Here is a 21,199-nt window from a genome sequence, read left to right as displayed (position 1 = left end):
GCTCTTCATTCATCTGCGAAGCAACCGTTACCCACGACCCGCACCGCAACCAGCCCCGATTCCGCCAGACGTCCCACGAACCCCTGGCCTTGGTCATCCACCTCCAGACATAAACCTTCCTCCTGCTCTACCCGCAAGATTTAATCAAGCTACATCTGCGTGCCAACTAGGTTGTGATCAGCAGAGCTGTACAGTACCGCACAGGTCAATATGCGGCTCTCTGCAATCTCTTACGAACAACCCTCTTGAAACACATGTGGCGGAACCATCACACGCAGCTTCTAGGGTTGTATCTTGTGTTCCTTTCGACAGTAACGCTGATAACGTCCTCAGCGGCATGACACACTTTAGCCCCATCTTTCACATATCCGATGCGCTCTGCATGCGTTCCTCCACACTCGCACGGGTCACCTTCCTTACTGGGTACGTTACAGTACGATAACGCTATGCTGCACTCCGCACAAGCGCAATACAGAAGCCTTCCCGCACTCTTGGACATTGCGCACCGCACCGGCATTCCACAATCGCTGCACCATATGCAGCGTTCTTAACCTTTCCTCGCAACACACCTGCCAGATGAGATGCATAATTTGCCCTGGCCGTCACCCAACTGGTTACCCAGGCTGCCGACAGCGGCACTGAAGACTCCCGACCCCCTGCTGCCAAATCACTGTGGACCGCGACATACCAGCATTTTCGGCACCCCGAGACAACTCCTAATCTACGACGATGGCTTACCTACCGGCCGACGTCCCCAAACAACTGGGGAACCCATTCCCAGCCATCCATCTTCAGGGCCGCTACGAGGCCTCTAATACGGCTATGGGTGGTGTGCCCCGTTGCTCAATAGCCTGCAACACCAACCGGCGCCCCTGTGAGGGCTCGAGTGCAGACGCCCCTTCGTCCTCCTCCATCCCCTTAAAGGCATTCTACCCCGCTCTTACACCTCCCTCACCACCAACCCACCCTGACTGAACACGATAACACTAAAGCCAATGCAGAGCTCCTCTGAACTCAAAGGAGCCAACTCGAAGAGAAACGTAACCACCTCTTTGCGAAAGCACCTCCAGCAAAGCGCCCGGCCACCGACAACGCGATCCCATAACTCACCTCTCACATAGAAGCTTTGAAAGCCCGATGAGAATCCTATCCCTCTATTATCACTGCCCTCCCTATAGCTTTAGATGACCTCTCCTCCCATATGCAAGCCAGCATCAAAAATATAGCCCTCTCCTCAAAACACTCCCCTCCCCACCTTCCGTCTACCCATTATGACTCGCTCTAGCCCTAAACAGTTAGCTGAAAATGGAGCTGCCGACGTTTTACGTCCAAACGCGCACTTTTCACAACTCCTGTCACCACCACACCACGCCACCCTACATCATATTGCTCGTAGATCCAGGACCCAACGTCACATGCACAGGATTCAAGACACTTCTAAAACAATGACAAAAGTCCACCGCGATCTTACGGCCGATATTGTAGAGCTTACTGGCACTTTCCCGCCCCGCACTCTCATAAAAAGTCGCCAACGATTCTGACCGAACCATTATATACATCATTTACAGCACCGCACCACTACAGCACCGAGTTCACGCTCTCTTCTAAACAGCAATCGCTGAGACAGCTAATGCACCTCTCATCATCTAGGAGACTTCAATACCCCTTACCCCTCATGTAATTACTCCCACACCACCAGGTAACGCCGTCTCCTCTTAGTAGACATTCACATTACCCGTTTCGCCCTAAATAACGAACCACAAATACACATGCGCCTTGGCAAGTGTACAATGCGACAGTACACCGAATATAACACTCCTTCACAACATCAAACGAACAACATTACAACGCCTTGACGGCACTCTCAAAGCGACCACTACATCATCCAAACTCACGTTCTCCTCGCCCCTACCATGCATACACACCTCATTCACCCTGGTTAACTTGCCCAAATTTCTCACCTTACCCAGTACGACTGACCAACAAACTTCCACCTCCCAGGCCTTTGACATTATTTTTCTTGGATGGAGACCCCGAAAGCCGACATGAACGCTTGGCTCTAAAGCCTCACATTATATAAACTGCACCGAGCACAGACGTGCACATGGCTCACCTCAAGTAAGAGCTTGTCTGACCCGGTGGTGGAGCAAAACAGCGTTAACACTGCCGCTTACACCTCCGAATAGCACAACCCCAACAAACTGTAGGCAAATACCCCAGCACGTCCTGAACACACGCTGGAAAGCCGTCTTCGACTCACTACACAACGTAGCCAGTAGGAAACACGCGTAGAACCTTCTTCGCCGGCTCCTCGAACCTACGATGACCAAAGCAGAAACTGCGCCCCAGCTAGTTACGCCAGCCCCGTCGACACAATGCGCGACATCTAAATTGGCCAACCACAACCCCTTTCCGAAGCTCACAGTTTTTTGCGAATGCCACTGCGCGAGCTGGAGACTACGCGTTCGCCACGAGTCATACGCTAGTGAGCCCGCGCCATTTTCTTGATAGTTTTCCTGCAACGGCGAACTTATGGTTTGTACAACCGCTCCGCTGTTACAAATGTAACTTGCGTGCCGCAGGCTATCCAGAGAGTTGTCGATTCGCAAAAGAAGGGTATACATCCTTCTTTCTGACTTGGTTGAGCCTGCGAAAGTCAACGCAGAAATGTAGGCTATTCATCTTCCGCACTACAACAGGAGATGCCCCGGGACTTCGCGATGGCAGGGTGACATCATTCTTCAGCATTTCTTTCCCCTGTTTCGCTGTGGCGTCGCTTTCTTTGGGAGGTACACGACAGAGATGTTGAAGAATAGGTTTCTTTCCCTGAAGTGATGATGTGATGCTTCGAAAATGGCGTTTGTCTTATCGTGGTTGTCAGAGCAGTGGTCGACAACACATTTCAAGAGCTCGAGCAGACATTGTTCCGTTGTGGCTGGTAGACAAGTACAAATGTTGAGGACGAAAGCTTGGATGCTACGAGTTGGGGCTTAAGTTTGTAAAGCCAAATATTCTAACCTGTCAGCGATTACCTGAAAGCGTGCTACGGTGGTGCCTTTGGCCATTTCCTTGCGTTCGTTACCAAAGTTTGTCAGCAGAACCTAGGTGCAACCATCACTTATGTTCCCCAGCCTTCGGGCGATGGAAAGACTATAATTAAACGAGATAGCACTTGTTGATTGTGCTAATCTTGCTCCGCACCCCAAATATTTCTACTCCACGAAAACAAAAGCACAAGATTGCGCAGTTAAAATTACGTTTTCATCTCTGATTCATAAGGTTTAGCATCGTTCGTCTCCGAACTCTGTGCCGTAAATCTTGTCGAGAATATTACCGAAGGCTCTAGAATGTTGGTATCCCCCCGATTACTCCATGTCCAATATAAGGTCTTTGCACCATTGTGAAAAGACGCCAAATGGGGCGATAAAATCCGAATCCTCGTTGCGGATTCTTGATGTACACTTTCTAGTTTGCGGCAAGAGTTCGCAATCAGCGGAACGAATCCGTGGCCCAGTCCTTGTAGTTCTTACTTTTCTGAAGCTGTCGCTGAGTTGTTGGCTCATAATAAAAAAATGAAGCCAGTGTAAACCAGACCTATCAATTCCTTCCCGTCGATTGAAACAGACACATCGGTGCTTACCACTTCATGACTACGTTATTTCATTGTCCCTTCATCAAACGTCGGCGACATTGGAGACTCCTAAAAGGTTCTATCCTTTGCAACCTTGCCTTCAAATGCTGCGACTTATAGTTTCCCGGCCGAGGACTTGAGGACCTTCCCCTTGGGGCATCCTGTGAGCTACGAAGACTTAGCGAGGCCTTCATATGAGCAGGAAACGGCGAACGTTGTCGTAGCCTGGGAGATTGCACTTGCTTCATCGGTAAATAGGCCTCTATCTCCGGACGTCTTTTCACAAAACGGAGGCGGCGAGCGGCGGGTTAAAAACCAGGCATTCCCATTTAACTGTAGGGACACCGATTGTACACGCGACCTGCTTCGCCACAGTGGCGGTAGCACAGTTAACGGCAGTCTGCTGTGCGCCGCATGTCAGTTCTGCGTACCTGTGGCGGTAAGCCAAGATCAGGCAGGGACCGGGTTTGCGCGGGTAGCTGTCCATGCACACAATGGGGTGGCCGGGATAACAATGGACGAACAAGGGCATTAGCAGAACTCATCTCCAACACCCCTGGCGAAGCTTCAGGTGGGGTTGTCGCTTGTGGGATCTCCTCACGTAGGACTTTGGTAGTGAAGCAATGGTAGGTTGGGTAGAGCTCACGCTACGTTTTTCCGGTTCCTCCAGCACGATGCCTCTGACTAGATCCCGCAGTTAATTCTCATTCTGTGCAGAAAGGACGGCATCCTTCGTCGAAGCTGTGCTCTCTAACAGGTTGTATTGGCGCTAGCGGAAGCCCCATAAAGGCGGCTCCCGCGGAACCACCTATTGTATTTTTTACATCGTTACAACGATGGCCTGCTTTTGTTAAGAAGGAAAATTCGTACTAAAACAAACACGAAATATGCATGCGTTAGAGTGGTGGCAGCATGCGGAGTGTCCATCCGTGCACAAAAATAGTGGGTGATCCCTCTCTCGAAGGAATCGGCAAAACACGTAAGTGAGCGGTGCCTTCACAGGAACAGTTGAATGTTAAAGGAACTTCCTTCGTGTGCGAAGGGTTCGCGATCCTGAATCCGCCAGACGAAGTGACGCTGGCACTCAAGCAACAAAAAAACTGGTTTATTCCGGGACAACAAAACCAAACATGCCACGCACAGAAACAGCCGCCTGAGAGACAACAGTCATGGGAACAACGCCACAGTGGAGACGTGCCTCAATTCACGTGCGTCCCCCGTACACGACGGCGCAGGCATCGAGACGCCAACTGCCGGCGCTCATTGCGTCATGCTGCGCTACTTCGCTTCACCTCTCCTAGATGGCAGCACCATCTGAATGAGTCATAGGGAAGGGCGTAACGCGCGTTCATAGAGCTGCTCTCGTCGCTGCTCATAGCGCAGTTGGTGGAACGTCTCATACCTCCCGGTGCGGCGAGAGGGCTCGAGAGGGTATGGGCTCGAATCCGGGGGCCGCAGTGTCAACGGCACGTTTTCTGGCGATGTCACTTCCTTGACGCATATGACGTAAGCGAGATCTTGGTGTATCCGGGCATGAAATACTTTCGTGTTAATATTACGTGTTACAATTTTTCATGGGCAGTTTATTATAACACCTGCAACCTCGCTTCTGAACTGCCACCAAAGCTCGAAAGAAAAAGGTATTAATGCGGAACTCTTCTCTTAGAGCAGTGCAGCTGATCGTACCCGCCTGAAAATTTGCAAGATAAGGACCACGCGGAATCTTGAAATCGTTAGCTGCAGTCGCAATGTTTGGGGTCAAATCAGGAACGAAGGACACTGACTGCACTGCTCATCTAAAACCGTGATGCGGAGTGTCCCTTGTGACAATCTGCATGCGGGCAATGGAGGGCACTATCGCCATTCGGCAATTCAAGCATTCGGCTCCCATTATTCTTGTAGTGTAACCTAATTACATCTGTGGAGGCTTTAGTTAGCTTAAAAAATACGCATTTGGGGCGAAAAAACCCCAGGCTCGATATGCTGTGAAAATTGCTATTGTGCGTATTTTTATTGAAACACAGCGCAAATGAAGAAACGACGACAGTAAGAGGACACACTAACCATTGACTTACATTTGAACTTTATTTCCCCCGGAAACGCGCAATCAAACGTAGCTGAAGAAACCAACACACGAACAGGAGAAGTAGAAACAAACCAAAATCCACAAATATTCTCGGCACGCACCCTATTACGGCAGTATACAGTCAACCCCGGTTATAGCAAACTCTAATATGCGCCATGATGAGTTCGATATATTCAATAGTTCGAAATAGCGGAACCCGCCTATGACGAGTTTTTGTTAGGAGTTTGCAATACGCGGGAACTCTCCCCTCACCCCAACCTGCTGCCATCACGTCATGCAGAAACGAGCACAATAAAGTATGCCATCACCAAAGACAAAACTATCTATTTATTGCAAGATATAAAGATACTTTCCGCTGTAACTACCTACTTTCCCTAAGGAAGCGGTGATTCTTGTTTTCACTTTCGTTTTGGCGGCGTCCACCAGCACAGCATTCTCTATATAAAACATCATTATCATCAGTTGCACTCCGTGTCCTTCAATATCGAAGCAATATTGGTGCAGCACACTGTCTGCCGAAAGGGCTTCATTAAGCATCGGACGGCTTTCACTCGCGACATCCTCCGTCTCTTCGGTGCCTCCAGCAGCGCCAGCAGCCATGACATCGGTGACGGTGTCGGTGTCCGAGGGGCTCACAGGGATAGCAACGTCGTCGTCGACACTCCAGAAATCCTCGGAGGGCACTCCCTTGAGCACAACATCGGGAACGTTGGCGAGCTCTTCTCACAGTTAATCGATGCTTTCATCTTGGTCCGGACTCGCTGACTGGACGTTTATAAGTGAGTCAGGCGCGTCGGAAACAGTTACGGAATCGGTCGGGAGTCACGTCGCTCCATGGGAGGCTCAACATCTCCATCGCAGCTAATCAACATCTCGATGACCGCTCCGAGACCGTGCATTTTGATGGCAATTTTAGGCGCGCTTAGTTCGATGTATCAGATGTGAAGTTCGTTATAATGAATATGTTTTGCCTGGATATTCGTAACGGGTCTTTCTTTGTTCGATATATAACACAATTCACTCTATCCGGGTTCGTTATAATCGGGTTTGACTGTATCTCCTTCTAGAGTGCAGTTAACTACACCGCCAGCTATAGGGCTATAACTGAAAGTGCGGGCTCACCTGAAGCATACGGCACGTGCCGAATATAAGTTCAGGATTTGGTGACGGTTTTTATGTCTGTTGTTCATGTGTTGTTTCTGCGGTTTCGTTTATATTGCGAGCTAACAGGAAAGAAATAATTTCTATTGTAAATCAGCGCTTCTTGTGTCCTCCTGCTGTCGTCCGTGTTCTTCGCAGGCGCTGTGATTCAACAAGCATCAACAACGATCCCAAATTTTCACGTTGCAGAGCTTATGCCGTTATCGTTTAGTGCTTCGAAAGTATATATTACACGCTCCATCGATTTTGCGAATAAAATAACAACAAAAGGAATAATAACATATAAACATTTAAAAGATGTGAGATGGCCGCCTCCTTAGGCCAGCACAAAAAAATTGATTGCTGGGGTGATGTAAACATGTCGCATACTCTTTTGTTTATCACATAGAGCACACCGCTAAGCCTTCTTCCCATAGGAAAAACTTATACCAGGCAGATATTTTTTCGGCAAACAGTTAGGCAAAATGGATAAGAAAGGCTGGGACAATACATCCTCGACCTAGTCCTACATGGGCATAAATCAATGGTAGGTGTGTTCACTCGTTGCACATACTGCGCTGCAATGGGATGATGAAACCTTGCCCGCCTTTGTTGACGAATGAGCTGCTCACACATGACTCTTGATGGGTCACCTGGTGGCTATGGTTTGAGGGTTCTGTGACCCACGGCATTTCCGAACCACACAAGTTACAAGGGGCCGTTGTAGAACCGGTTATCGACCTAACCTTGTTCCCCGGGCTGTCACGGGCGAGTTACGTGCACAATGGGAAGGAAGTCAAGTGGAGAGGGACGCGTTGGACGTCCGTCCAACGCGGCCCTGGGATGCCACAGCAGTGGGATGGCAGCGGGTGCACCTGGGCCCGGACGTTGTCGTGTGCGGAGATTTTAACGCGCACAACTCAGCCTGGGGCAGCCCCCGCACCACCCGCAGGGGGCGAGAGTTACTCGATGCTGCCACAGCCTGCGGACTGCTCATGGCCAACACAGGCAGCCCCACCTTCACCCGCCCTGGTCCCTTGGGCACGGTCCAGCTGTCTCAATTGACGTCACACTGGTGTCCCAGTGGTGTGCCTACACCTGGGAAACCGCCACCAGCACCTGGGGATCTGACCACTACCCCATCCTGGTCACCCCCAGGGGCGATCGCAGGCGGGCAGACGCCAGGGTCTACGTCGTTACCAACTGGACCGCCTACCGCAAGGAGATGGCAGAGCGTCTGGAGGACCCAGAGCCCGATTTCCTGGCAGCTGTCGTGCAGAGCGCCAACAAGGCGACATTGCGGGGGTAGGTACCCCTCTACACGGCACTACCGGATCTGCAGCTCCTGAGACTCCGGGCCAGGCGCAACCACCTGCAACGGCGGGCCATCCAGAGCAGGCGTCCGGAAGATTGGACGGCGTACCGACGTGTGGATGCACAGTGCAGGAGGATAGCCAAGCAGCGGCGGAGGCAGAGCTGGGAGTCGCTCTGCTCCTCCATGGACTGACGTAGAGATCCGGCCAAAGTTTGGAGAGTCTTCCGGGCCCTTCTCCAGCCTTCCGACACCAACCGGCACCCCCTGCTGGCCTCGGCCATTTCCTTGCGCATCACTGAGGAGGCCTTGGCAGAGCGGCTAGCCGACCAGTTCACCCCGGCTCTACCCGCCGCTGAAGTCCAGGTGCACGTGTTTCCGGTGGCTCCCCAGGACCCGCAAGTGGTGGCCATTTGCAGGGTATTGACATCTCACTCTGGGAGCTTAGGGCCACCCTGGATCGATGCCCCAAGCGGCGAAGCGCCCCTGGTATTGACGGGGTGACGTACCAAATGCTCCGGAACCTGGACATCACCCAGCTGCAGCCGCTGCTACAGCGCTTAAACCAGGTGTGGAGGGAGGGCAGCCTTCCACCTACTTGGCGGGTGGCCCTAGTCAGGCCGGTGCTGAAGGTCGGTAGGCCGCCCACCGAGCATGCATCGTACCGGCCGGTCTCCCTGACGTCCGCGGCGGGAAAGCTGATGGAGAACACGATCCTGACCCGCCTCCAGTGGATTGCTGATCGTCGGGGCGTCTTCAAGGAGCAGCAAAGCGGCTTCAGGCGCCACCGCTGCACGGCTGACTCCCTGGGAGATGTGGTGTCTATGCTGGAGCAGGCCCGCCACGACAAGGAGGTGGCCTTCTTGCTCCGGCTGGACATGGTCGGCCTTCGACTCCGTCCCTCACACGGCCCTCCTGGACACCCTGGACAGCATGGGCGTTTCGGGGCACCTCCGAAGATACGTGAGGGCGTTCCTGACTAACCGGACCCTATGAGTCAGGGTGGGCCGGGCAACGAGCAGCCCAAGAGATGTCAGCTCGGGGGTTCCCCAGGGGAGTGTGCTCAGCCCATTCCTTTTCAACCTCGTCCTGGCTCCACTCCCGGACTGCATCCCAGCTGGGCTTGCATTTCCAGTGGGGATGGCAGTCTATGCTGACCACATCGCCATCTGGGCGCACGGACCAACGAGGCTACTCTCCAAGGTGAAGGCGTGGCTCCAGGGGGTGCTGTGGGCAGTCGCCGCCTTCCTGACAAGCCGTGGCCTGCAGCTGTCCGAGACGAAACGTAGGCCATGATCTTCCACTCGAGGGGCTACAGAGCACGCAAGACGACACCGCCGCTCACCTTGAACGGTCAGACTCTTCCGTGGTGCACTAGCGCCAAGTATCTGGGGCTCCTGGTCGACTGCCAGTTGTCCTGGCTACCTGCGGTGGAGGCGCTTCGGAAACGCTCCACGAGGGTCCACCAGGGCGTGCGGAGGTTGCTGGCGCATGGACAGGGCTGCACACACACCGTGGCCCTGAAGGTGTTCCACGGGATGGCATCGTCCGCCGTCCTCTATGCTCTGCCTTTAGTGCAACTCAAGCCGCGCCGGTGGGAGGAGCTGGAGGTGGATCAGCGCCGGGCTATCCGCCTCTGCTTGGGCCTTCCGAGCACATCTCCGGTGGCGGCGACATACACGGAGGCAGGCTTCTGGCCCATCAAGATGCGGGCCTTGCAGGTGGGTCTCCACTACATCCACCGCCTGCAGGGCACACCTGACGGCGTGGCACTCCTTGAGCGCTACCGCAGCCGGCCCAACTCTCGGATGGGCATGCTGGTCAGTACGTACGAGAGCCACATCGTGTTGCCGCAGCGGCCACGCCTGGAGCCACCACCCCTAGGCTCGGGGCAGGCTCTACGCATTGTCACCACATTGCCGGGGGTCCGTAGTAAGAGGTCGACTCCACCCCAGGCCGTCCACCAAGAGGTGGCTGCCCTGCTGCAGGGCGACGCGGCCGGACATCTGCAAGTGTACACGGATGGATCTGTACAACAGTCGATGGGCAGAGCCGGAGCCACCTGCACGGCCCTAGATCTTGGCACCAGCCAGGTGTGCAGCCTGCCCTTCCCTGCCTCATCCACCCACGCAGAGCTGGGTGGACTCCACTTGGCTGCAGATCTTCTTCTCAAGCAGGGCACCCAAGCCCGGGGGGCCATCATCCTGACTGACTCACGGTCTGCCCTCCTCCGTCTGCGTGCCGCCGACCAGCCAGCCAGCTCTAGCGGCTACGTTGAGTGGTCGCTGGCAGCCAAGCTTCATGCGGTGGAAGCGCAGGGGTGTCCGCTGCGACTTCACTGGCTGCCATCGCACGCGAACATCACGGGCAACGAGGTTGCAGACGCCTTGGCCAAAGGTTCTGCTCGCCAGGCAGGGGTTCCAGCCTCCCGGGATGTGGTGTCATTTGACGCTGCAAGGACTATCCTGGCACGAGTGGTGGAGGCCATGCATCCAGATGCCCGAGTAGTCAGTGGCCAGGCCCCACGGGTCTTGGCCGGACGCATTAGCAGAGACGCCCGGTCGCTCCTTCTTCGCCTTGCGGCTCAATTGCTGCAACGTGGGAGCACGCTTGCACCACCAAGGCCGCCGAGCATCCCCCACCTGCGCCGACTGCCCAGAGCCCGAGATGCTAGAGCACTTGCTGTGCTCTTGCCCGCAGCACGACACCGCACGGGCAGAACTCCGGGCCGAACTCCACCGACTCGGTGCCCCAAGCCACAAGCTAGAAGACTTTCCGTTCCCCACGGGACCGGACGCCATCCGACGGGAGGTCTTCCAGCACCTAGTCAACTTCCTGGTTACAACAGGACTAGCGCTGCGTTTGTAGCCATCGAGTCATGGACTAAACGACCACGATATAGACTATCTCCCACTCTCCTACCGCTCTTCTCTTCCCCCTTCTCTCTTCCTATCCTTTGAAGCCCCAATTCCCTTCCCTGGACTGGGTCGTATGAGGGTGAACTTCCCGTTGAGTTTAACAATATCCCCAGGCCTTTTCTCTTCCCTCCTTTGTTAATAAATCACCACCACCACCACGAGCGAAAAATAGGCCCTATGCTTACCTACGACGAATCTGTTCATCTCGTCAAGTAGATGCCATCTGCAGCGACCTCCCAATCGGTCGCTTAACTGTGACTACAAATGGAAAATCAGTGACCAAGCAACCGTCAAAGTGCCGTTCACCCTCTGTGAGACATGACCCCCGTGTCAACTCTCACCGGCTAGGATGGGAGCCAGTCGGGGAAACCGGAAAACGACTGCATTTTCAAAGCAACGACATCCCATTCAATCAATCGATCGATAATCAATCAATCAATCAATCAATTAATCAATCAATCAATCAATCAATCAACGAATCAATCAATGTATAAAAATTGTACATGGGGGTTATATACAGAAGGAGGTTCCAAGGTCGGAAACTTTTGCGGGACCTCCTGCAATAAAGAACGTATAAAACCCTGAATAATGTCTGCAAATGACGGGAAAAACAGATGTGTACACGAATGATGTACAGGAGATTCGATAGGGGAAAGTAAATGGTAGCAATAGTTGTACAGAATCGCCTAAGAGAAACGCAAAACAGCAAAGCATCGGAAACCATATTGGTTATGTCTAAAGCAGAAACATGAGGTTGCACTTTTTTCTTGTTTAAATTTGTGTAATGTATTGGAAGGCTTAATAGAGGGCGGCAAAGAATTCCATAGGGATATGGCAGAGAAGTGCAGTGTCTGTTTCGAGGAGTTATTTTTTACTTTCGGTAAAATGACATTGTTCAAAAAGCAAACCTAGTGGTGGTAGTATTAACAAGGCTAGCGGCCAAAAAAGAGATAGATGGACACTAATTGCGAAGCATCGTTAACAACAAAATACCTCGTTTATAACTAACCATTAGGAAACAAAGAAAATATTATTTGTATAAAGCAATGAATGATCATTTGCGTTATACGAACTAGATGAGATTATTCGAATAGTTTGTTTTTTAATGTCTAATGGCGTAAGATGAGTGTCGTATGTATTTCCAGAGCATGAGGTACAATACGTTGTTTGTAAATGAATACAGAAGTATAGTGACATAAGCACTGATTGGCTCAAGTAAGATACTGCTGCATAAGGATGCGCATGCCGTAAGACATTTTTCTTTATATTAAAAATATGATGATACTTAAAGTTGGAGTCCAGTAGGGTGCCTAAAAATAAAGAGTATTCACTAGAAAAAATTTGTTGCTTACCGTTTGTAACAGATGCTGTAAATGCTATGGCCTTGTAGTGGGAGCAGAAGAGAAAAACGTTTTTTACAAGCCTTAATTTTTAACCTAATAAGATTAAACTACTTTACCAAATTACGAGGATCGATATTTAATTTAGCAATTACGAAAGAGTACTGTCATAGTGGTAGAGAGTGAGAGAGCGAGAGAGGAAATACAATTCGAAAACCAATAATGTATAACATAAAAACTAGTGGCCCCAAAATAGAACCTTTGGGTAACCCAATGTTTGTTGTTCTTGCTTGCGAGTAGATGTCAGCGACCGAAACTACCTTAATTCTATCTCGTAATTTTTATCTATCTCACAATGTATCTCGTAATAAGTAATTGTAAGTAACGCACCACTGTTTTAGAATACACAGTGCAACTCTCGGTTATGCACACCTTAGACGCAACGTTTTGGTTCAGGGTGTACGGCACTAACCCGGGCGTTCAGTGAACAATTTTTAACAGCGAAGCTGTTTAGCAAATCGTCCGCACTTAAATGTACCAAGAAATTGCCGAGCGCTGGCGCGTTCGGGTGCGTGCCTCGCGACGACCGCCCAGCGTCCCCTGCGCACGTTTGGCAAGTCAAGCATACCACTTAGGGATATTGGCCACGATTTGCCAAAAAGAAAACTCCAGCGCTCACCGTAATCCTGACACCACTTGCTCGTAACGAGACTCCAGCATTCGCCGTAATCGTGGGAACACTTTCCCGGCACGAGAAAGACACGTAATAGCATGCGCCCCTCCAACGTTATGTTCAATGATTATCGTTAACAAAAAAATGAAACAAGCCCTCACTTATAGCAACAAAGATGGAGTAAAGGTCGTTGCCGCAGGGAAGAAGCAAATCGGCGGCAATGCTAGACTAAAACCTTCGTGATGGCCGTGTAGGTTGGGTGCAGCTTCGCTAGCTTTCAAGCCTAAGTTTTACTGTGAGCTTCCTTCATTTTTCTAGTGGTACCGTTTGACGTGTTAAACACTAAGATGTGAAATTTGTCCTAGCGTTGTAAACATCGAAACGGAAATTAGGCCTAACGTCTACGTGTTATGGATAATAGCTTACAGCGCGCAGATCAGCCCGATTCGTCTCGCTAGGGATTCTTTCATTGTCGTCTGAGTTTTCCACACCACTTCGACCATATCCAAATGAAGTGGTCGGATAAACACCGGATTCCTAATGCCAGGTGCACACTTTCGATTCCGGCGACGGATAGCGTATTTTTTTTTTCACTTCACGCAGGATATTTCATCATCATCGTCAAATAACGTTTGGTTTCCTGTAGATCATATTCGTGTACAATGGCATATGTGACGACATTAGAGCCCCGCTATAAACAAGATTAAACCCTACTGCAAAGTCAGAAATGGAGCGATCGTATAACGCCAGTTTCATGACATGAGGAACACTGGTACGGTTACGGCAACGGGAAGCGGTTGTTTTTTACTTTACCCACTAATATTCATCATCATCATCATCAGAGAAAGTTTTCTTTCCATCTCAGTGTATTGGCGTACAAAACTATCAGTGGGGAGATCAAATATTAAAGCTGCGCTTTAAAAAAATGTATTCGAGTAAACACTTGCTTTATTCAGTGTTCCAAGTTCAAAAGTACCAAAAGGAGCCGGCGAATGGCGCGAGCAGGGTAACGCGGCAAAAATAAATTGGCGCGAAAGGAAATTCATCTACTGGATTTGGAAAGTTCTAGGAAGGTTTTCTTTGTGATTTCTTTGATTTCTGGCGTTCGCGACGTTACGTCCGCGACGCTGTGCCAATTTATTTTATTGCCAGCCAATTGGCATGGGCATGATTTTAGCAGTTTTCCTGCTGAGCCAGGATTTTAGGGCCGTATTATCGACAGCATGAATTCCCGGTGAATCCGCCATGTTTGGGACTAAGCAAGATATAAGAAATCAATGACGTGATGGACGTATAGCTTTGATGGCGTGCTGGGTAATTTAACGCCATAGTCATAAAGCTTACACCAGAGCTGTCAAATATTGTGCATTTGTAAAAGGTATGAAAACAAATGGCGCGTATTATACAAAATGGGACGGCTGCGTAGGTCACAAGAGAAACACTTCAGGTTAAAAAAATCGCCAAAATCCACCCTGTGAATGTGATTGGAAATTCCCTCACGTGGCTCTACAAATAGTGAAACCAGAGAAGTGAAATGCAATAACCACACCCTCTATTACCTAAAAGTAATAGCCTTGATAAGGTTAAATCAATTCATGATTCATGAACGGCGGTTGGTTGAGTGGTATTGGTGTAGCAAATGAGTGGAACCTTTTTTATATAAAATTGAACTAAGCTTAAACCCCGTGTTAGACACTCTCACTTCTTCATCCCTGCTGCCGTGGACGTAGGTGACGAGATCGGCGGCAAAGGTGGAGAAGGAGGTGTACGAGGAGGAGGAAATATTTCTATTCGGATTTCTGAACGGCTCACAGTGCGGCCCAGGGGAGGGGTTTCTTCTTCACTTCAATCAGTCCGCGGCGCCTATGCTCTGTCCACCAGCTTAAGCTGGGTAGGCAGATAGGGGCTGGACAGCAGCATCTCCCATTGCTCTTGTTCGATAGTTGACGGAAAGAGAGGACGGTGCTCAGGGCTAAGGTTGCACACCCCGATTACGTGGCAGAATGTTCCTACTTCTGAACAAAATTTACATTCAGCGTCGTAGCGATTTGGATGCGTTTAGTGAAGACGCGTCGGGTGTGGGAAGGAGCCGGATTGTATGAGCCGTACGGTACTTTGTTTTTATATAAAAAAGGTCAGGGTAAGGCGAAGGTAGGGTCTGTCTCAGAAGGCGATAATGCTGGGTTACGTCTCTGAACGAGACAATGGGGTGACTGTTCTCGTGCAGCTCCGTAGCACGGGGGGTAAAAGTGAGAGCTTGGTGGGCGTATTCGTGGCCCTCTATGCAAGCCTGAGCGGGTGTCCAGATCAGCTGATCGGAACCATTTGGAGAGTTTTTTTAGCACACGCAGTGCAGGTCAGAACACCAAATCGGACTGATAGGTCAGGTGGGTTTGTAGGAAATTGGTGACTACTTTACGAACCCCTAGTTGAGTGAGAGCCAAGGCGATGGCTGCCTTTTCTGCTGCCGTCATGTCTTCATCTTGAGTGATGCACAAGCAAGGAGGCTGGTTCTGGAGGTAGCCATGAAAATGGTGTACTGCTGTCCTCGATGTTGTCAGGTGTCTGTTTAGAATAACTGCATGATCCCCACCGAGAGTGGTTTTAAGCGCTTGAGCCCATGCTTGTCGGCTAAGGGAGCATCTTTAGTTGTTGTCGCCAAACGTCTATGAGTACATCAAGCGGAGTGACATTTCCTGCTACCCAGCCAATCTGGTGAAGGATGCGGCGACCCGCCGCAGTTCTGCTCATTCGGAGCTTCTGGATAGAAAGATGGCCTTCTATCAGCTCTTACACCGCGTTGTAAAGCCCCGTGCTAAGCAGCCTCTCTGTGGACGCACTCATGGGAAGACCAATGTCTTCCTCAACAGCCGTTGTAATCGTTATTTAAAGCATCTTTAGGTACTCCTTGCAGAGAAGAAGACAGGGTGTTGACGTAAGTGATTCTCGAGAGGATAAAAACTTGAATTAATCGAAAGTTATTGGATTCCTTCAGGCCTCGCTTCTTGGTGGTAACTCGCCTGATCATGTGCATGATTTTACAGATTCTGTGTTTAAGGCGCTGCAGGGATACGTCACTCTTGGTGTTGGCCTGAAGAAGTAACCCCAGGTTCTTGATGCTTGTGGTTGGAGTAATGGGCTGGCCACCAAGTAGTGTTTGAATGTGTTCCTTGAAGTGTCGTTTGGCGTAAGGGCGGACGACAGGGAGCTGAGATTTTTACGTTAACACTGGAAGCCACAGGCTTGAGCACATCGGCGTACTAGAATTATGGTGCCTTGGGTTGGTATAAGCTTCCTATAATTTTTGTAACTCATAGCATACGCGCAATGCGCGCTAGACGTGCCGTGGGCGCAGCGCACAGCGGCGCGAAAGGTCCCGTGACTCTATCGCGTGGCATTCAGCGAGAATGCATGGGTTAAACCCGTAGATGTGCTTGGTGAGTACACCTTTTGTATTCCCCGTCTCCGTGTGGGCTCGTAGCTAAATAGGTAAGACAACGGGCTCTGGCTTTGTTTCTCTATTAGTTCCAGGTTCGATTCCTGGCGGTTGCAATAAATTATTTTATTTGTTCGCGGGAGTTTCCTGTTGACGCCAACGGTCGCGAAAGAACCCTTGGGGGTTAGAGGTAAAAAGCTTTGCTTTAAAATTGCACCAACACCATGAGGCGATCAAGTAACGTTGATCCAATAGCGAGTAAAAGGCGGTGTGTCGAGCTATGAGCATCGCACACTTTTTTTACCTTATCTATAAATATCTTTCAATCGCTTTTAGTCACGTGGACCCTATTCTCGACTGCACAAATACCTGGGGACTTGAGCAATTTCCAGGAAGTCTTTTTTGGATTTCACGTGCTTACGGTTTACAGAGCGGTTGTGTGTGGTTTTGTCATTTTGACATTTCATGACGTTTCCTGCCAACAGTTGTAAAGTTCGCTTTATTTATCTTTACTGGAAGGGCATAATTCTTGGCCGGGAATGAAAACTAGAATAAATGCACCGGACATAACAACGTAGGCCTGTCTTTGCTATTCGACAACAACCGCGGCCGCGCTAGAGCGGCAGCGCGCGCTTTGTTGATACGGCCTTCGCAGCTCCGGCGAGAACAATGCAGGCCAGTCTCTGTTTTCGCGCGGGCTGTTTTCGGAGCGTTCTAGCTTATGTAGATTAAGTGCGATCATATCGGAGGAGAATTTCGTAGCTTTGTTATATTACTGATGTAAAACATGCATGCTGGACGCCGGGCTTCGACAAAGTTTTTAAATTACTGCTTGCAAAGGCAGACAACGATGTTGGCCACTTATTCGCCACCAGGCGCGGATTCGTGGGTGCATCCTAGAAAGTGGATGGGTGGGAGTTTTTGCAGGGGCGGATTTGTGGGTGCGTCCTAGAAAGGGGACGGGCGGAAAATGTTGCAGGAATTACGATTATATTCCACTAGACGATAATATTATTATTATAAGAATATTTTATTCTTCAATTGTCTGCAGTCGCTCGCAGGGATTGCCAATGGGCCTTTCTGGTTCATTGGTATGCTGTACGAAAGTAAGCTGTACAGCTTTCCTTTTTATCCGTACGGCTGCATTGAGGTGGATACAAAATTCTCCTTGGCGGACACTTACTCCGCCTTGGTGATTTTCCCTAAAGCTGGCCAATTAAAATAAAACACAACAGGAAAAGCCAAACCTAGTAATATATAGGGATGATGCCGTGCTCGGTTTTATTTTCTAATTATTTCATTAATTTATTTACAGGAATTGCACACATACATCGAAGCCGCGTATGGCTGGTCTGCAGTGTGCTGCGCAAAAATAATCATCGGAAGTCATTATTCGTTGATGGGCATGGAGTTGTTCTCTTGGCCCGTTGCTTCCTATCACTTCCCCCCTTGCCCCTCTTGTGCGTAGGCCTGTACCCAGGATTGTAGCGAAAAATGAAAATAAAACAAGAGCAGCAGCGGCGCTTAGCTGGGAGACGCGCGCATCAACAGAGTGGGCCCGATGCGCCGCTCCTCGCAGCAGCCGAGGGTTGGACAAGGCCCCTTGCGAATGCCGTACCAACGCGCGCACGCCGCCGCTCTACCCCGGCCGTGCAACAGTTGGCATCCTCGATTTACCAGTCCTGGATGGTCCGCGGGCAGTCCGAGGTCTGCGTTCGGACTGGATGCCCCACCGGAATACATGAAAAAATCGAGCGGTGGACCGTGTCTCGGGCAGTCCGCGCATGATCCGAGACTGGTAATCGAGGACGCCCAATACTGCTTGTAATACACGCCCTCTGTGTGATTAGTTGAGAAGGTGCGACGTAATGTAAACAGTTGGCGGGAACGATCTCGTCACACATTGGCAATTTCAGCCTGCGTAAAGTGGCGTAATGTTACGTAACAGCTGGAAAATGGCGGCTGCTTTTGCTGCAAAATAGGGCACAAAATTTTGCCGACCATCGGCGCCGCAAAATGTCCGGGGATTTGCAGCAGCACAGTTGCGCATGACGCGTTGGTTAAAGCACGTTTTCTACCCAAAGAAATAATAGTTTCGACTGTTTCCAAGTCAGCGATCCCGAAGCATACAAATGACGTGCAGTATTTGGCTTTTATGTTTGGCAATAAAATAAAAATCATTTGTTTAACAGCAACATAAGAGGGCAGTACAAGCCTATCTATGACAAATGGAACCCAATGCACGGCATTTGTCCACACTTCTAGTAAATACTGGGTCACATGATGGAACTCAAGAGAAAGAAACGAAGAAAAGTTAGAGTTTTCTTTATATTACCGCGCTGATTTAAGTCGAGCTTGACAAATGAGTGAATCGGCGACATCGGTGCGCTCCACGGTTATGAGGCCTAGCGCTTCGCTGTTCTTATGTGTCATACAAGCGATGGTCGCGGCCGCGTCTTTTGTGATCACGCCATAACTTGTAACATAGAAGCAGACGATAGCGTGGGGCCGGTGGCAGCCGGGAAGGTGATAACGCAACAAAGCTTGCATTGAAGCAGAGAGCCCAACTATGTTACTAAAAGTGATTGAAAGAAATGAATAGATGGGGTAAAAAGTGATGTTTTTTAGCTCAACATCTGCCTTTCGGTCGTTTTTGGACCAATGTTACTCGATCGCTGTGTGGTGTTGGCGCCAATTTTGACCTGCAGAAATGTGTTTCTCTTGGCAGCCTCAGCTACCGCCTTAATTTTTATAGTACGTGTCAAGTGTTTTTATATATTTTATGCGCAATATAAGATACATTGGTTGCGATCTTTATGAGTGAAGCTTTATATTACACTGCATGTCGTCATAGCTATATGTGCATCACGTCACTAAATGCTTACGTCGTGGTTACGCAAAAAAAACATGGCGAGTTGCCTGAGAATTTGGGCAGTCGAGAACAGGACCCCTAGTTGAGTCTCTGCTTCAATGCATGCTTTGCTGCATGACCACATTTCCTGCCGTCACTGCCGCCACGCTATCGTCATCTGCTATGTTTCACGTTTATCGTGTTATCACAGAAAAAGAAGGCAGGGACCATCTGTCGTATAGCGTGGTAAGGGCAGCGAAACGCTACGCCTGATAACGATGTGGCGTACCCATTCCGCCGATTCACTCATTCGTCCAGGTCGAACTGAATCGGCGCAGCAATGAAAAAGACAGTCAATTTTCTTTGTTGTTTTTTTTCTTGAATTCGATAATGTGACCCACCAGCTTTCGCAAGAGTGCGGACAAATGCCATGCGTTGGATTTTTTTTAATGGACGGGCTTGTACTGCCCCGTTGTGCCACAGTTAGATCAAACAAATAATTTATATTTTATTTCCCAGCGTAAAACGAAAGCAAGAGACGTTATTTTTTTACTCCGGTAATGCAGAATGGGAAGCAGTAGAAAAATATTACTGGTAAAACATTTTTACACGGCGTGTGGGGCGAAACTGCCTCTGATGCAAATTCACAGGGGTTTCATGGCGTAGAGGTTGGGCGAGAAGTTTTGCCCTATGTTACCGTGACGGCAGCCGCCAATTGCAAGCTGCTACGCAATAAAGCGTTACTTTTACGCTCGTTAAAATTGCGAATGTGTTACTAACTCTTTATGGTGTGTACGTCACGTCTTCTTAGCCAATCACAAACAGGGCGTGACATAAAAACCGTATTATTCTTTAAGAGCGAAGACAGGCCTACGTTATCACGTCCAATGCATTTTCTCTCATTTTTCCTTCCCGGCCTAGAATTAAGCCCGTAAACGTCATAAAATGTCAAAATGAAGAAATCATACACAACCGCTCAGTCAGCTAGAAGCACGGGTACAAAAGTGAAAGCGAATCAGACAAAGCTACCAGCTAACTCAAAGTTCACGGGGAAATTTACGGCATGGAGAAGAGGACCGCTGTTAATGTGTCGTTTTATGACATCGCGAAAAGCGTTCTCCACCCGTTTCGTTCAGTACCAAACGTTCCGTGTTCATCAAAGCATAAATTTTGAGCATGACCGTTGTAACACAAACGTGTCTGTTTACAACTTATTTTTTTGCAGCCGCACGTTTCTGGGTTGCCGATAAAGGTAATCCACGCGCGGATGAGACATCCGGCAAGGCGATCCCTGACGAGCACGGCAGGTAATGATGCAATGCTTATATACGAAGCGATTTGTAATACTACTTAACGAGGTTGGCTGAAAATTTGGCACAAATTTTTATTATTGTTAGTGATGGACACTGGTGTTCGCATGCTTGAAATTTAAGATATGTTATTCAAAATGGCATAAAAAGTAGGAAAAGTATCATCATGGTAAAATAAAAATTCAACAATATTTGGTCGATTTTGTAGAGAAATTTTTCGGCCCAGCTTTAACTCTGTTATTATGCAAGAATAGTGTAATTTAGAGGTGGCAGCAGGTTAGCTCCGCTAACCTTGGATATGCAAAGCAAAAACTCGGCTTAGAAAGGTTGAATTGCGGATTCGTTTCGTTAACCTTTGACGTAGCTGTACTGCCGACCACGTCTCAAAGCCGTTCGGTTCCTTGCAACGCTCACGGGAGGACGCCGGGCGAAGGCGGCGTTCATTCATGGGTAACGCACCGTTCCCCTTTGCCGGACGCGAGACGAGTCAGGTTGCCCGAAA

General features: G+C 49.7%; 1 protein-coding gene across 1 annotated transcript in view; it reads left to right on the top strand.

Moving 5' to 3' along the window:
• The first annotated feature begins 729 nt into the window (after nt 1-729).
• Nucleotides 730-21,199, top strand: part of LOC144159837 (protein Skeletor, isoforms B/C-like) — a 56,606-nt gene continuing 36,136 nt past the window's right edge. Inside the window, exons 1-2 of the mRNA XM_077691507.1 lie at nt 730-874; nt 20,613-20,694. Of these exons, the coding sequence (XP_077547633.1) occupies nt 730-874; nt 20,613-20,694 (227 nt within the window). The remainder of the gene's footprint in view (nt 875-20,612; nt 20,695-21,199) is intronic.

Source organism: Haemaphysalis longicornis, unplaced genomic scaffold (assembly GCF_048455015.1).
Source record: "Haemaphysalis longicornis isolate Haplotype H1 unplaced genomic scaffold, Haemaphysalis longicornis Haplotype H1 scaffold_10, whole genome shotgun sequence".
In the NCBI taxonomy this organism is placed as follows: Eukaryota; Metazoa; Arthropoda; class Arachnida; order Ixodida; family Ixodidae; genus Haemaphysalis; species Haemaphysalis longicornis.
Note: the sequence above shows the minus strand (reverse complement) of the source record. Positions and strands in the feature narration are given on the sequence as shown.